This window comes from Lingula anatina, chromosome 5 (genome assembly GCF_051362555.1).
Source record: "Lingula anatina isolate TDL-2025a chromosome 5, LinAna3.0, whole genome shotgun sequence".
Classification (NCBI taxonomy): domain Eukaryota; kingdom Metazoa; phylum Brachiopoda; class Lingulata; order Lingulida; family Lingulidae; genus Lingula; species Lingula anatina.
Genome location: NC_141771.1, coordinates 13,516,152 through 13,533,715, shown reverse-complemented (window position 1 = coordinate 13,533,715; position 17,564 = coordinate 13,516,152). Strand labels below are relative to the sequence as shown.

At 37.5% G+C, this 17,564-nt stretch overlaps 2 protein-coding genes and 1 long non-coding RNA gene across 3 annotated transcripts; all 3 read left to right on the top strand.

The window, feature by feature from the left end:
* Window positions 1–1,133: 1,133 nt before the first annotated feature.
* Window positions 1,134–3,613, top strand: LOC106160925 (beta-microseminoprotein). The gene is made up of 3 exons (XM_013537698.2): window positions 1,134–1,421; window positions 2,323–2,443; window positions 3,089–3,613. The coding sequence occupies exons 1-3, from the start codon at window positions 1,325–1,327 to the stop codon at window positions 3,225–3,227; spliced, it is 357 nt and encodes a 118-aa protein (XP_013393152.1). The 5' UTR covers window positions 1,134–1,324; the 3' UTR covers window positions 3,228–3,613.
* A 2,519-nt stretch (window positions 3,614–6,132) lies between these two features.
* LOC106160930 (uncharacterized) lies at window positions 6,133–11,337 on the top strand. The gene is made up of 4 exons (XM_013537701.3): window positions 6,133–7,479; window positions 9,036–9,104; window positions 9,607–9,696; window positions 11,068–11,337. The coding sequence occupies exons 1-4, from the start codon at window positions 6,373–6,375 to the stop codon at window positions 11,197–11,199; spliced, it is 1,398 nt and encodes a 465-aa protein (XP_013393155.3). The 5' UTR covers window positions 6,133–6,372; the 3' UTR covers window positions 11,200–11,337.
* A 2,184-nt stretch (window positions 11,338–13,521) lies between these two features.
* LOC106162982 (uncharacterized) lies at window positions 13,522–16,952 on the top strand. Its single transcript, XR_002886572.2, has 4 exons — window positions 13,522–14,681; window positions 14,972–15,040; window positions 16,057–16,146; window positions 16,826–16,952. It is a non-coding gene; the product is annotated as an uncharacterized LOC106162982 (long non-coding RNA).
* Window positions 16,953–17,564: the final 612 nt, after the last annotated feature.

Sequence of the window (17,564 nt, the reverse complement as noted above, 5' to 3'; positions counted from 1 at the left end):
ACGGATTTGAACGAGTCTTCACATGTTGAAATTGTCCAGTTAAGCTTGAGGTCCGTTCATGTGCCTAATCTAAGCTGTCTCCAAAAGATAAAAAAAAAGATGGTCAAAGGTTTTCCTAGTCGTGACGTGACGTCATTTGTGGAGGATGCCTCGACACAATTTTCTTTCAAAGTGTAGCTTTCCCGGAAAAGCGCCGAGTTATAGAACAATCTCCCCTACACAAATAAAATAAAATAAAATAAAATAAATAAATAAATAGATATATTTAGGTAGATGAATAGATAGATAAAATGATATATAAATTAAAAAAGAAATAAAATCAACAATTGAAAATTTTCCGTGGGTTCTTTCTAGGTGCTTTTTCAGTATTGATTCCACAAAATGCATAAAACCGATTGATTTATTGGGAGAGGGGGTGTCAGCCTTACTCCACGGAATTGTTGGCCAATTTCGGACAGTGCCATTCATTCAGTTTGACGCATGGATCCTGGTAAACATTTAATAAACTTTCAATTATAGTCAAATTGCCTGGATGCAAACGTTATCTTTTAATTTCCTTTCTCCTTAAATGAGAAATATTAAAAGGTACAAGTTCCTCATCAAATTGATATCGCTTGACTGCACCCTTAGTTTCAATATGACAAAAACCATTTCTGTCAAGGCCTTATATCAAAATAGGGCTAATCGGATGAATTCTGATTCTCCTCTTCTCAGGTACTGTTCTCGATCAGAGGAAAATGGGTTTCTGATTTTCGGGAGGACTATAATGTGTCCTGTACCTTGGTTTATTTGGCAAAGACAATATAACCACCACCATCAACAACAGAACCTTTTTTACGCAACCCCTCTCGTCCCTTCTATGGATGAAAAATGGTAGACAAAATGTTGTTCATTGGAAGCCAGTAAGCGACATTTGTGCCCTTTCCCATGGATAACGAGGTGAATTAGAGCTTACCACCACCATCGCCGCCACCGCAAATCCTCTGCCAGACCTAATCACAAATAGATATTTTATCTTCTGTTTGTTCGCCACAGTGGAGAGGTCAAAATTGTGCATTTATACACGCTGACCCACAGGGTGCTTACCTTCCCAATTACCAAAGTCGTGACTATAAAAACTCTGACCCGAGAATTTTATCTGCACAGAGCGTCCGTGTTCTTGGTCTCCAAACAAGTGAGTCTTCAGCTCTCATTCGCATAGTGAACGTGTTGAAGTTTTTTTAGGAAGCACTTGTGAGTCTTCAAGGTTTTCAAATCGAATTCCAAAAATATAATTTTCAACATTTGTTCATCTATTTTGTGCGCAATCGGATTTCGGTCAAAAATGAATGTGTGGCTTTTTTCGCTCCTGTTTGCTTGTTTCTACATTAGAGGGTTTGAGAGTTTCTGTTATACCAGTATGCCCGTCTGGAAAATGTCAGGTAAGTCTATGTAGTCGATATCCATTTAAATAGAGACTTTGTTTCATGCATATCTATTTTAATTATTTATTTTTTAGTATTATCATCTTTTTTTTGTGAGGGGAGGGGGAGGGGAAGACGAATTTTATACAAAATTACATGTATGTACATCTACATATTAAAGTTATTTTCTTGCAGGGGTATTTCAGTGTATTAAATGTAACTCTTTTCCAATGGAGCGTTCTATCTAAGCGTTCTTCTTTGAGAGACTGGCAGCTCATCAGTCCAGTTATAGTGCCGTCTAAAAGGAACGCCAAAATGGAGCTTCCGCGCCAGACACTGCCAATTTTGCTCGGTGTGTCGAATTTCAACTAAACTCGTTTTAAAAAGAATATGATCTAAGCAGAATTTCGTGAAGTCCCCTAGTAGGACGTCATATCAATGAACACTAAAAACGGAACGCTAAAAAATACGTTAGATGTAAAAAATGAACCTGTACTTTTAAAGAATACATGTACAGTCATCTTTTTCTTCTTTAGCGAAAGGTCACTATCATGCACACAATGAGCATTGTACATTTTTATAACAAAAAATATTTTCTGGACATTTCAACCCTTTATCATGAAGGTACACTATTAATGAACATCAGCACCAGTGGTAAGATCAATGAATCTGTGTTTGATGTTCTAAGGTTCTAGTTTCTTTCATCACTCTTGCCATGGAGATACAGATTGGCAAATATCACGCTGGACTTTAAATATCATGAATTCACAAATACAAAATAGGTGCAAGATCGCAATTTTCTCAACGGTTTCGGACAAAGGATTATGAAGGGAAGACAACTGAAATTTCCCGGAAAATCCATCCATTGCTTCCATCGAGTCTGACACACATTGCATGCTTTTTTGTCTCTAAATTTCAGACTTTGGGACCGGCATTACTTACTGCAAGCATAAAGACCTGCTGCTGCGTCCCGGCAGCGTGCTTAAAACAGCGGACTGCATGCGCTGTACATGCACAGAGAATGGAATGAGTTGTTGTGGGTAAGTGAGATTTGATGCGCATGTGCAAAAACAGCTGAATCTAACTAAACCAATTTGGTCTAATCGACGTTGTTAGGCGTCTAATTTACAAGCACAACAGTATATTACTTGTTAATTTGTGAGTAATGCAGGCATCTATTTACTAAATATTACTGACAGCAGGTTTTATTATCTGGTCTGATAGCCATTTTCAAGAGTGTTATAACATTAAACAGCATTCCGGAGCTTATATTTGAGATCCCCTTTCTGTTTACTTACATCTCTCGCCCTCCCTTAAGTGAAGCTCGTATAGCTCGTACGTAGTGTTTAACACAGTGAAATTTAATTGGTGATAACATATTATACATGCAGTAGGGCCTACATGGGCACCTACCCAGCAAATACATCTGACGTTTTATAACGTTACCATATAACCTGGTCATTGGTAAAATTAACGTTATAGTAACGTTATAATAACGTTGTGTGTTTGTGTATGTATGGTCCAAATGCTATCCAGATACATGCTGTGCATGTAACATGTTAGACATACAAAAGCGTTAGATTTATCCTTACAAGCATGAAAACATGTATACACAAACATGATAAAATATTGATCATTTCTATGATATCATTTCATTATTATTATTATTATTATTATTATTGCAGCGAAGGACTAAAGGCAGGGACCTTTGGGCTGCCGCCGAAGTGCAAGATGGTAGAAGACAACTGTAAGGCTTATGCAGTTCTAAAAGAGAACGAGAGGATGGATTGTTTTACCAAGAAACCGGTGGAATTTGGAAACTAAATACAGTTAAAAAACAAATAAAACATTTATTGACAAGACATTGGGCTTTTATCTATTTACCAATGTTTTTTCTCAATATTTGTGAAAAACGTTGCATTTAGACAGTGAATTGAATTACTTCTTAAAACAAATTCTTCTGAAGGAGCAAAGTGTATGGCAAACGTTTAAATTGTTGTCAGAATTTATTTCTTTAATTTTTGGTGTTTTTCTAAGACCTATTGGAGCTGAGTATCACAGAACCGCTCTCTCAGGCTGCAAGGCTTGCATATTGATTATATCTGTCTGTCTTACATTATGAACATGTGACCACATGCGTAGGAAAGTAAAAAACACGTTTTTCCAGAACGAAATTGAAAATTAATAAAACAATGGCTTTAAGGCAAGAAGTACAGTGTATGGCAAACAGATAAAATACATCTAATTAATTACAGATAAAAATGTTACAGCGTTGACCCGAAATTGAGGAAACCAATTTCTCAGTGGCGAATAGAATGTATATTTTCAAGCGTGTCACGAAAATGCGTCTCAAATCTGAAACTTAATCTAATTTAAGGACATGTCTTGTCATATGAGCTTTTTTGTTTCTTTTTTATTAAGTGACATGAAAGGTCTATCGACTTAAACGTGCTCTCTTTTAAAGCAATTCAGGCCAACGTTCAGGTTAACGGAAACTGGTAAATTCGCCCCAATATATTTTCAAAAACAAGTCATATTCTTCTTACAAGTGTGTTTGCTTGGACAGTGCCGTCGCGGTAAAACAATGGGGATTTATTGATCTGAAAAATATAGGCAGTGCCATTTGCTAATATCATAAAAAGCATGCATGATCCGAGCGTGTTCTAACAATATTAGCATAGCTAATGCATCGCGGTCAACTTCCACTGTGCCGGAACAACGATGTTCTTGCGTCTGGCCTATTATTTTCTTTTGAGATGAAAGCGGCAGTTCTCAGAGATCTAGTTCCGCCTGTTTTTCTGGTCGTGTAAAACAAGTTTTTGCTTCAAAGTGAAGGAAAATGGTTTGTGTATTGACTCTAACGTACTTAGCAAGCGAGTTCACAAAATGATAAATTACATCGATTTCAGGAAGTTGCAATAACGTCCATAATTATCCAGTTAGATGTTTTGTCAAAGTCTAAAATTGCAAGTCACGCTTACGTCAGCACGTGTTGTTTCTCAAAATGGACGTTATGACTAATTTTCAAAAACTGAAACAATGTCGAAATCTGCAAGTCATCTTGTCCAGATTATCAACAGTTTTTGTTAAGTTGCAAGTATTTGGGAATATACTTATATCTAATGGCTCGAGTCAAGTGCAAGAGCACAGAAGTAATGATTATCATTTCTGGTGCGTCACCAATTAGCAGCATATGATTGTCAACAGGCAAGTCTGCATGGTAATTACGGAAGAGAACATCTTGACCCCCCCCCCCCCCTCAAATAAAATGTACGAACAAAAGAAAAGAAAATAGGTAAAGTTAAAAGACAATTAAGAAAGAGAAGAAAACGTATAAATATGTAAATATTTACCATGTATGTGAATTTATATGGTTTTCAAGCTCGATTACTACAATATATTATGTGTATGAACTTTCAACCTTAATCATTGGACATCGGAATCTTTGTTTTTTTACTGAATTTTCATTGACTTCTTGGTGGTATTCTTAATGCTCATGTACACGACCATGCTCTTCAGCTTAGGAGAGCTAGCTGAAAAACAAAAACAAAAACAAAAACAATATCTCAATTTGTGTTCAGGTGCCACATATTTTTCCAGGATTCATAACGACATAGAATCGTCTGGGATATTGATGTAGAAAGTTAATGATAAATTACTTAATAAATATTTTATTATATCTCACACGGATTCAACCTGTCACAAAAATCATTCAGAATTACAACGAAAGAAATGAATCGGATAATATCTTGTATTACACTGTAACAAAACTTCAGACGTCATTCGCAAATGGCATTAAATGCCTTAATAACGAACAAAATGATTCTTTACACTTCCTCGTCTGTAACCGGTTCTTTGTTAACCAGGTTATGTAAGGTAAATATTTATAGATTACGACTTAAACGTAACTCAATAAAGTCAACAAAGTTATACCAGTATTATTACAAGTCAACACCTAAGTAAACACATCCGAAAGAAATGTTTGAATGACTCGATACTCTAGATCTGGTGTCGGTGGAGGATTCAGGAATGGGCATATCGGGTTTCGGAGGTACCTCTTCCCCCATTCAAACCCACAATAAAATAAAATAGAATAAATCATAGTAACCCAAATAAAACAGAAATGAATAAATAAATAATATAAATAAAACAATCATAATAAAACGGATTAATAATAATCGAAACGTGACAAAAGCAAGCATTTCTGCCATTCCGATCCCCACCTAATTACGGTAAAAATTGGTCTACCTTCTCATATTTTCATCACTTAATCGGCAGTTTTAAAACTTCTTGACCACCCCAACCCCTTTCAAAACAAAATCCTGGATCCACCAGAGAATATTATACAGTAAACCTCTTCAGAATGTGACAAACTCAACGTGTGTGAACTTGGATGTTAAAGCTAATTAATTGTCATAGAATAACCGGGTCTAACCATTAAAATACGACTTCATTTTAAAGTACGTACATAGATGCAGAAATGATACAGAAGCAAACAATATAAATTATAGCAAATGAAGTTTTTGAAAGAAACTCTAACGTAAGATATATGCTCTTTTTGCAGTGATGCTGATCCGGATCCAAATAATTTTTTAAACTTATAGTAATAATCAAAGAACATTATTGTTGTTCCTTGTCATTTGGAAGTGTTCGATGACTGGTAAAAATGATGCCGCTACATGGGTCATACACATTTTAATACAATTAAGTCATCAGGTAAAATACTGTGTTTTATACACACAATCTGAGCTCCTCCTCTAACAAAGTTAAGTGATAACGATTTTCCAATTAACTAAATCGGGAATTGTTTAACGTCTCCAAAGCATAAATGATGCTTGCCATTCGTTAAAGCGTATCACGATTGACCGTCGCGCATTGATCGATAAGTAGGATATAAAGTAGGCCACTTTGGGTGTTCTGCACCAGTCAGCGATACGAGCACCTGTGGGTTCAAAACACATGAAAAATAATGCCTCGAAAGCGAAGCGGCTCAATCACGACCATAAGAGTCGAGGAATTTCTCAGTCACGGGAAACCAGAGGTTGGGTACGGCAACGGCAATGTGGTACATGCCACGGAGGTGACCCAGTCGCAGTCGGAAATTTATCAACTCTTCAAACCATTCCTTGCCTTAATGTCGGTTTTGGGACTGTACCACGAGCGCCGAAGTGGTGCCAAAGTTCACGATGCTTTTTTGTCTGATAAAAAGAACAGCACGGCAAAATTGAACTGGTGGAAAGTGTACGGGGTGGTGGCAGTTGTGGTTCTGTGGCTGAATGCTGTGCGTGGATTCACTGCATTTGACGGCAATGAGTCGCTTTCAAGTCCGTTTGTATTCTTCAAAGTTTTGTACGTGGCGTACTACATATACTGTGCCTTACTTTCCACGCTCTGCTTCCACATGTGCAACCAGGAAGATGGCTTAGGAACCTTCTGGCAAGAGGTGGCACAATTAGAACACGAAATCCCGACGATCGTAAAAGCAAACGGCCTGCGTCGCGTGATCAGCGTATCCGCCGCTTTCGCCATCATCTTCGTTCTCTTCAACTTCGTGTACATGGTGTCCACGACCGTCATAGGCGCCCAATTCCCGTTCTTTTTCACTCCATTCGACCGCTTTGTGAACATGACGGTCATGACCACTGAAAGCGGCCTCGTACTGGGATTCACCTGTCTCGTCGGACTCATCATGTCCGGGGCCGCTTACGCCTCGGTGGCTCTTTTCGTCTGTGTCTGCTACGTCCACTACTGTTCTTTTCGAGAGTTCAACGCCGAATTCAAAGAGGCGGTGAAACACTCCATAAAATCCGAGAGGTTAATTGACCTAGAAACGTACCGCCGGAAGCATCAGAAAATTTGCCGGTTGATGGAGATTTCCGACGATCTCTTCTCTGCGTTTGTCGCCTTCACGTTAGTATTCAGTACGGGACTTCTCTGCCTCCTTATATATATCTTGATATATCACTTTTCCGCCGTGACAAGCAGTGTCATCAACATCATCGCCTTCACCATCTGGATATCCCAGTTTATATTGCAGTTGACGCTTATTTCTATGGGGGCGTTTGTCAATCACCAGGTGAGTTGGGAATGGGCCTACTGTAGCTACTTTTCAAAATGACTTAAGATCCTAAAATGGTTTTAACTTATCAAACTTTAGTAGGTAGACACAATATAAATTCAGTAGATGTGCAGTTAAATGAAACATTGCGCCTGTTTTATTACAAGGAAGACATGGTTTATGTGTCAGACCAAGGTTTACTTAGTCCATATATTTATAAATATAACACATACTGTACCTAGAGATGTTTTGTGACCGTGGCGTTAAACGTTTTATTCGGTTTTAGGGGTGTTTTTCGGTGGAATTCGAGCACTTTTCTCTCAGTATGTATGTCAAATAATAAACTTCCACCCTCTTGCGATATATGCCTTGAACACATCTCGCTGAAGCTTGAGGTGTTCTGGCAAGCTATGTATATTGCTCAGGCGACAGTGTATTACCTCACACAAAATACCTTTCTAACAAAATTGGCCAGGCTAAATTATTATGCAAGATTATTATGTAAATTGTTCAAAATTCTGGAAAAATAGCAGTCTTTTATCATCAAGTACATGTATGCGTAGAGCAATCAAAATGTGTAGAATAATGAGACAAAGTTACACATATATTCATGGACAAATTAGATATCAATAAGGGATGTTATTGTTTTCGTTCTCATGTGTCCAACATAACATCTGGGCGATACGTCCATTTTCACTGTCACACACGAGACAACGCTGTTTTGGTGTCCTGTTATTTCAGTATTGACTTCTCAAAGTTACACTTACTACACTGTTTATATGCGTGTGAGTCCTTAAAGCCTGAAGTGTACCTTAAGTCATACGCTTTTGTTCCATAATGCTAAATAATACATAAAACAAACACTGGACCACAGCGAGCCCCTAGAGTAGGAATGCCAATGCAGATTGTTCCTTTTCATTATTCGGATGGGTTTTGTACAAAAGTTAATTCTCTATCCGATAACAAATGTATCATATTTCCCGAATTACGTCGAAAGTACTAGTGACCACAGCTTGAAGCTAGTCAGTTATGGCTTATTGGTCATATGTCATTTCAATAGTAAAGGAATAATATATCTTTTTTCACGAACAGACTGTGTTAACAGAGTCAGTAAACGAAAATTGAGGCAATCACCAGCTTTGACTTTACAAAAGGCAAAGTTAGCCATTGTTTACCTCAGCATGGGCTGTACATGTGTATGTATGAGAAAGAAATCAATTTATCAATAGATCAACGTAATTTTAAAAAGAAAAAAGCCTACTCCTCCTCGCTCGAAAAAAAAAGGAAAGAAAAATGCTGCATGCTGTACGTTAAGCACCAGTTCAGCAAAGGACGATGGGGGGGGGGGGGGGGGGGGGGGCGGTGGGTGAATTTATTTATTTCATATTCTTCCTGAAATAAAAAGAATACTGCAACATCAACATCGGAAACGCCGATGCTATGAAAAAAATGGAGAAATTTATAAACAGATACCAGAATAAGTGTAAAAGCATTTGTGGCATTTTTTTTAGCAAATCGGAATAAAATAATTTTAGGGGAAATTTTTATAAATATATATTTTCTTCTATTTCCAGGCTCACTCCCCACTCTCAGAGCTTCATGACATTCAACTGGACCCCTTCAAGATCGATCAACTAATTCCAGTGAGTGATTTATACGTGTACCCCGGTACACCATCGTGTGGATAACATTTACATACTGTTCACTTTCAAAAATGCCACTGAAATAATTACCTTGTGTAAATATACTCCAGTGTAACGTGACAGAGAATGCCCATGATAGAGAGTCCGCTTTCCATTCATTTGTACAGGGATCCCTCGCCCTAGATTTTGACCCACTAACCCTAACCCTAAGCAATATAACTAAATAGAGGATGGACTTTCTGTTACACAGGCCCTCAGTTTTGTTACGCCCGAATGCTTTCCGAGCAGAAGTGGCATTCTTATCGTCTAAATCTAAGAAAATTATTTTATTCTTTCACAAGCAATGTACTTATGTTGTACACTGTATAACGATGTCACAAAAATATGTTATAATGCAAATATTCAGAAAGCGATTATTGGCATGTTGTTTCCAAATTTGTTCGACGCTTATGAATAATGAATGCATACACTTAAAATATTAAACCAATATTCTGTGATTTAGTTTCAGATGTTCTTGAACAAGTTGAGTGTCAATCCAATAGGGTTTAGTGCACTTGGCCTCTTTACTATAGACAAACCAACCATTTTGACGGTGAGTGTGTTCTGAAAATGGATGATTTTGCAAGTTTGTTAGAAATCCACGGACATTGCAATTAGAATCAATTTCCAAAACCTGAGAAGCAAGCCACACTAAATTTGTAGACTGTAAATACATAACTCCTCACGCAATTCTATAATTTTCTTAAATGTTTATATAACAGATTGATTTTGAACGAAATGGCCATTTGAATGAAATAGTTACTAGGTTTTATCCTAAACGAAGTTTCAGTTAAGATCTTTAACCAGGTTTTCTCGCGTTACACACGCACGCGCGCGTGCACACACATACACACACACACACACACACGCACGCGTACAAGTAAACATTAAGTAGCCATACCTGTACACCACTAGATTCTATTAAGTGACATAATCCTTTATAATCCTTTTATTTCTAATGTGATGGAACTCAATATTTTATCTAACAAACACAGCTGGTGTTACCGAATCACTTTCCTTTCACGTATAGTCCAAACTTGAAGTAACACACGTAATTGGTGTTTTTCCCTAATGTAGTTCCAATTAACTTTATTGATCCGGGGGCATTACTGTATTCAGTCCACTTAAAGCATTAAGGATAATCTATAAAACGACAAGGATACTTCTACAACTATAGTCACAACACTAAATCACTGCCAAAGTGCTTAGTAAGGTAACTAATGTAATTGGTATTTTTTAAGCTAAAATGTATCATCAATTAATCAGGAAAATGGTGTAAACGTACCTTGTAAGCATTAATAGGTGTAAATACATGTAAATTGATGTGTGTGTGTGTGTGTGTGTGTGCGTGCGCGTGTGTGTTTGTGTGTGTGTGGCCCCCATTGACCATTTAAGCCCTATAGCGACTGGGTTTACATAACACCAAGTTCTATTTGATATTGACAAAATTTGACTAAGCATATCCCGTAAACGGTTTATTTGTTTCTAGAACGTTTATGCAAGTAGTTTTATTGAGCTGTAAAACATTACCAATAATAACTACTTCAGTCCCTTTCATGCATTATTTAGAATGAAAACAGAATATAATAGTGCAGCAGTGGTGACTACGGGTTCGCTAATCGTTAGATGTCCTGTGGGTACGGGGCAAGGTCTGGTATGAATAAATCGGTAGTTGATCCGTGTAAATAAAAAAAAATTATAATCAAAAGACAATCAAAGAAATAAACGAACAATATGCCTCAAGGTCCGCTAGGAAGGGGAGTTCTCTCAGAAATGCCAAATTAAGGTAAAAAAAAAACATTAAGAAGAATAAAAAAATAAGTGAACAAGGACATTCAGAAGAATAATCAGAAATTCATAGAAATAGATTATATATTTTATAAAACATTGTTTAACGGAGGTATGTATGTTGTTTTCGTTTCAGATAATTGGTATGGTTTTAACTTACTTCTTCCTCATGATTCAATTTCAACCATCAATAGGATCGTCATCTGATTCAACAGGATTGTCGTCTGCCACGAATACGTCGTCTGCGGCAAACGCCACTGTCACGTGATCTGAGATGAAATCACAAAGGGGTGCGCGTGATAAATGGACATTATACATATTATAAGTAGCTGGTACATGTAAAACGTCTCCGTATGTGTTATTTGTACATTATGACATTATGTAACTCTGAACTATAAAGTAGTGAATGTCTAAATTAATAAAGCAGATTTCTCATTTACATGTACTGTAGTGCTCTTTTGCATTTTTACATATTACAAATTTCAAAAATGCAGCAAATTGACTTATGATTTAGAAGGTAGATAATAAACAGCAGTGGTGTAGCAATTGCGGTTTGTTACCGATTATTTTACTTATGATTGATGTCATAGTGCCATTACTCAGAAAATGACACTGTCGTAATACTTATGAAACAAGACCCCTCTTAATTCACTGGAAACTTTGAACAATACAACGGATATTTAGTAACAAAGTGAATGATCATAGAAGGGAAATGCACTAAGTATATGTGAATATAATCAATATACGGAAAAAAAGGGGGAAGTGAATACTGTGTCGGTGCATTCCATTCTTATATAATGCCCTAATGCTAATTTACCAGTAATTGTTGCATGATCGTCACCTGATTCAGCAGAAATTTGTGCCATAGATACATCGTCTGTGACATATGCCACTCACGTGATTTGAGATGAAATTACAAACGAGAGCGCGTGATAAATAATAAGTGTGCATATACGTCATAGGTTAGTAGTATTTGCGGAAACACGTCTACGCCTACGTATGTAATATTTGTACAAAATATATTTTTCACTTAAATCAATGATATTGGATGATAAGAGATTGAATGATTATGAGTTAAGCAGTTTTTAAGAATTAAAAAATATCTTCATTAGATCTTTGATAGGTAATTGCCCTCACAGATACAGTAAGATACAGTAATTGTTCAATGTATTACTTCGTTTAAGGTACATACGAACCGAGCATCGGTGGAGCGTGGATTCCCGGTAGCTCATGTAAACCAATTAAACAAGTTTCTTATACGACTCAAATAAATAAGACATATGCCAAGGGATAAACTGAATAGATCACTCGATCAGCCCAAAATAGCTTTAGACTGCTCCTTTCTTTAAATTTTTGGTCGAAAATTTAACCTACTATCGTGACCTACTTTTCTGCCCCATTGACATACAGCGTAGAATGCAAGCAGAAAAATCAAACATCATTTTCGGGTAAAATTAAATGATGCCTTTTGGTAAGTCTCTTAGTTATACTACTTGAAACTATATGCTGGCATTTGGTCGGTTTTTGTGGCAAAAATTGACTTTGTATGCATCTTTAATTAAAAGACTGTTAACTTGACACTATGTCATTTTGAATGAGCAAGGTAGTATTTGTCTCAATAAAAACGGAAAACCCCTCACGTACTCCTTCTCTGTGAATTTTTAAATATTTCAAACTTCTAATAAGTGGCTAATTGACTTATTGCTTTTAGTCGGTACACAATTAATCATTTCCAATAGCAATGCTGTAATTATGGTTTTCAATGAAGTGTTTTACTCCTCCGGCGTCAGCAACGTCATGGAACCCCGACCCAGAAATTGACTCCGGTGTAAGAATGCTTATGAAACCCGACGATTGACCTATCCCCCTTAATTCACTGGAAACTTTCCACAATACAACGGATATTTTGGCTGATAATAGAAGGGAAATGTACTACGTATGTGCGAATTTGATCAATACAAGGAAAAGTGAATGCATTCCATTTAACTCTTAGATCAATGAAAATCAACCAACAGCTATGTACTTTTTCCGTTTGAAGGAAGTCGCTTTTTCATCCTTCGTGTTGTCCACACAAATCATGTTTAAGTTGAACATTTGCATTTCTTCATAATTAATTTTTTTTACTTGAGGTTTCCGCATCATTTTGAATAAGCAGTTTTTTTCTTTCTGACCACGAAGTTGAATGAATTTTGATAATCAAATATCATATCATAAGAGGCGATTTTTCTATGATGTTATGCCAGTTTTTAATTGATCATCAATTATAGCACTTCATCACATATTATTTAAAAAATTCTTTCTTTATATAAAATCGAAATTAGAAACCCGGATGGAAGATTGGTAACGGCGTGATATGGTAGTGAATTTCGTCAGGAGCACTGCAAGATTAGCTGAGGTTCGCACAGACGGCACAAAAACTGGTAATTTCGTTAGAAGTATGCGGATCTGAAGTAACCATACATTTTACCAATCTTAAATTAAAAACCTTTAAACCTCGATACACATTTAGACATCCAAGATCCAATGCCGTACAAGCGTATAAAGTATCGATCACTTGAATAAACATTTCAGGTTTAAGGGACGTCGCCTTTTAGGCTTAATTAGCAGTGGCATTCCAGCCTGTCGTCTGCCAACATGTCTCACGTGCATCCAGACGCTGAGATAGAAGAATACATCCTACGTGATAAAGAGAATCATAAAAAAGTTGGGAATTTAAAAGAGCGTGCCACCATTATGTGCTACACGGTACCTTATAGAGAGTCGGCTATTTACCAAGGTTTGAGACAGATTTTAAGAATAATGACTGTATTTGGGTTGTACTTTGAGAATTACAGCGATGGGAGAATCCATGACTTAGCAGGAGCGCACACTGAAAGCAAACGCTCCAAATGGACCTTTGCCAAAATTTGGAGCTTCGTCGTTGTGCTTATTCTATGGATAAATTTCTTCTCGCGAGGTCTTGGTGCTTTTGACGGCACCGAAGTGCTTGCTAATCCAGTACTGTTCTTCAAAGGAACGTATAGCATTTTCTTCCTGTTGGCCGCGATTCTAGGGACGCTCTGCTTCCACGTTTGCCACCGCCAAGACAAATTACCGGCTTTCTGGAAGGAATGTGCTCGACTGGAACAAGATATGCCGTGGATAGCAGGCGAAGTGAAAGTGCGTTGCCTCGTGGTCACCTTCACCGGCCTGGCCCTGTCCTCCATAGTCATGAACCTGACCTATATTTTGTGGATCACAGTTGCGTACCAGAACCAACGGGTGCCTTTCATACACGCCCCGTTCCATCGTTTCATGGACATGTCAGTGATGAACGCGAGCAACATATTCGTGACAGTTTACACTTGTATATCAACGGTCGTAATATCAGCAGCCGCTTACTTCCCGTTCTCTTTTTACATATGCGTATGCGGCGTGTTCCAGAACGCCTTTAGGGCGTACAATGACCACTTCAAGAACGCGGTGCAGAAATCGGTCGAGAGCAGAACTCCTCTGGACCTTGAAACATTCCGGAGAAGACATCAAAAACTTTGTCGAATCATGGAAATTGGGGATGACTTGTACTCCTTTTTTATTGCCTACGCTCTTGTAAGCAGTACAGCCACCGCTTGCATCACGCTGTATATCTTCATATACCATTTTGCCGCAGTGATGGAGGATGTGCCCACCATCGTTGCCATGGTGATTTGGAGCATGCAAGCGTTCACGCAGCTGGGGCTGATAGCGTATGGCGCTGTTGTCAACGAGCAGGTAGATAATGGAAAAATTTTAATGTTCTTTTTAATCACAAATTCACAGGTGAGAGAGTGGATACCTGAAAAGAACTTGCTGTTTCTAATTGGCTGAAAGTGTACTTGCGTCTTGTTTTACTTTAACTTGAGGTTTCCAGTGAGCAAACTCATAAAATTTGTGTCTTTGTATCTCTTATATTTGGTACTTTACAGTGAAAATCCTATATCAAGTCCGACGGGTTTAAGACAAAGGTAATTTTTGATACGTGCTAAAAACATGATTTTATTTTCTTCTTATCTTTATCTTAGGCACATGCGCCACTTTCGGAACTTCACGACATAGAATTTCACACTTCGCAACAGGACCTGCAAATACCGGTAAGTAGTCAGGTATCATGTTCGATACAGTTCCCTTGGACCAATACACACACGCACGCACGCACAAACACACACGTGTGTGTGTGCGTGTGTGTATGCGTGTTTGTGTGTGTGTGTGTGTTTAAAAGATCTAATTTGCACATCTGCAATTTTTGTTCTTTAAAAAGTTATTATCTTCCTTGCATCCGCGCAGGATTGTCATATAGCATTGCACTTACAATAATTGTTATGTTATTTGTCATATAGCATTGCTCTTACAATAATTGTTATGTTATTTATCGGACCTTGAAGTATTTCTTTTTTGCAACACATGGCGTTTTTATATATTCTGGAATATACTGTTTTATGAGCCGAAATTATAAATTTACAAACAGTCCAGGATATGTTATTTTCCGATCATGAATGAAGTAAGATTAAAAATACTTAATGTACAAAAATATGTAGGGCATAGCAAGCAAAATTGTTTCTTATCTTGCTGAACTGAGGATACAGTGAAAAGGAAATCGTTGGGGCTAATTGGATTAGTTCCTTATTTAATCAACGGTTGATTATCAATTTCACTCTAGTAACAATGCTTTAATTTGTTGTATTTGCCATTAAAACACATACGCACAAATTTTATTATGCAAACTACACAGCCATAACCCTCCTCCCATTAAAATTCTCCTCCTTAACAAGCCATTTCACCTGGCATTAATAATTGATCCATTTCACTAATAAGTAACAATGGGGGCTTGTTGAAGGGGCAGTGGGTTAATCTGTCACGCCCCCCTTGCAGTATTTGGAAGTACAAATGTACCACCTCTTTCACTTCCCCCTTCCAAAATTTCAATTTAACAAACGAAATAACACAAAACCAATGACATTTTCATCCTTGCTTTCTACATTATAAAAAAATCTATCATCGTCTACTATGTTTTATTTCAATATTTATTGTTAATCCTTGTGACCCCTCCCCACCTCTGAACAATTTCCGTAATCCGCCATGGGGTAATTAACGCTCAATCTCCATTCAGTTTCAGATGTTTCTCAATAAACTAAGCGCAACTTCGATCGGCTTCAGCGCCATGGGTTTGTTCACTATTGACAAGCCCACCATTCTGACGGTAAGTTAGCTCACATAGCATAACATTACATTTCTAAAAGTATTGGAATTTATGTGCTGCGAATGCTTCTAACGATATGTTCATGTACATAATATACAGTATAATAATTGGTTTTAAAATGCCCCGTATGCCGGCAATCTAAACATCCAGCTGGTGCATGTACGAACAACAAACTGCTTGAAATGTAAAAAACTATAATGATAACAATAAAAATACTGTATATCGTCCCTGCCGTTAACAGATGGGGAGGGGGGGGGGGAGGGGGCTCTCGTCAAACAATTAGTACATGGAATTGGAGGTGGGACAAACTTTTAGACCAATGATGAGGGCACTTGCATATCAAAAGGGAGGGGGTCCTCTATATCTTAGACATCTTTGGAAAATTGGGTATTTTAATTCGTAATAATAAGTTAGGACAGAAGTCTTTAAGAATATCAACAGAATAGAAATTGTCAGTCGATTGCAGTAGTTGAGATTGCGCTTGTTAACGTAAAGTGTATTTCAAATAATTGGGATGTAAATGCAGTGTTATTTGTCCTAATTACTGATGTCACATTTCTTTTAAGAGAATAAGAAATAGGAGAAACCATACCATTTTATCGCTATTTTTGCATTTCCCCGATAAGTCATATTTATTTAATATTATTCCGTTCCAACTAAAGCATTCGTGTAATTTCAGATTGTTGGCATGTTCCTGACGTATTTTTTCCTGATGGTTCAGTTCAAACCGTCAACAGAGGACGCAACTGCAGTGAACGCGACCAGCACTGGATAGAACGGCCACAAAGTCCACTGTAATAGCAAGGACGGAACTGGGGTGGAGGGGAGGGGGGAGAGAAAGGGGTGGGGGTGGGGGTGGGCGTGTTACTTTCTTACCTTTGGTGGTATCACCTTCTTATCTTTCACCCTCAAAAAAGTATATTAACGTGTGACCAAAAGTGTAAACTATAATACTATAACTGCCATCAAGGCGGAACATTTACCAGCTCGGCCATTTTGTAGGTAGGAAATGTACGACTTGGTAACGGGTGTAAAGCTATGACCCATGATCAGAGGTCATGGGTGTGAATGTTAAGCACTAGATTCGCTAGTGGGCACAAGAAACTGGATATACTAAATCGTGTTTTACTCGTGTATATGTATTAATATTTGGATATAGAAACAATTAGTCCATTTTTACACGTGTATAGTGTGTCTGAAGTGCCAGCAGTTTTGTGAGGGGAACAGGTCATAATGTACTGTAAAACTATATTGTAAATCAATATAATGGTAGATTTCTACATGTATTTAGATAGCACGGAGTAGAATTTATCTGGAGATTGTCCGTGTTTAGTTGTAATATTGATATTCATAAGAAAATTAAATGGAATGCTTTTGAATATGTTTAACTGTCATTTTATAATAAATAACGATCAGCG

Excerpts from the sequence above, each read along its gene's own strand:
- LOC106160925 (XM_013537698.2), top strand. The coding sequence starts at position 1,325 with ATGAATGTGTGGCTTTTTTCGCTCCTGTTTGCTTGTTTCTACATTAGA. Across the intron at positions 1,422-2,322 it reads GCCCGTCTGGAAAATGTCAG|ACTTTGGGACCGGCATTACT; the intron begins GTAAGTCTATGT and ends TCTAAATTTCAG. Across the intron at positions 2,444-3,088 it reads AATGGAATGAGTTGTTGTGG|CGAAGGACTAAAGGCAGGGA; the intron begins GTAAGTGAGATT and ends TTATTATTGCAG.
- LOC106160930 (XM_013537701.3), top strand. The coding sequence starts at position 6,373 with ATGCCTCGAAAGCGAAGCGGCTCAATCACGACCATAAGAGTCGAGGAA. Across the intron at positions 7,480-9,035 it reads GGGCGTTTGTCAATCACCAG|GCTCACTCCCCACTCTCAGA; the intron begins GTGAGTTGGGAA and ends TTCTATTTCCAG. Across the intron at positions 9,697-11,067 it reads ACAAACCAACCATTTTGACG|ATAATTGGTATGGTTTTAAC; the intron begins GTGAGTGTGTTC and ends TTTTCGTTTCAG.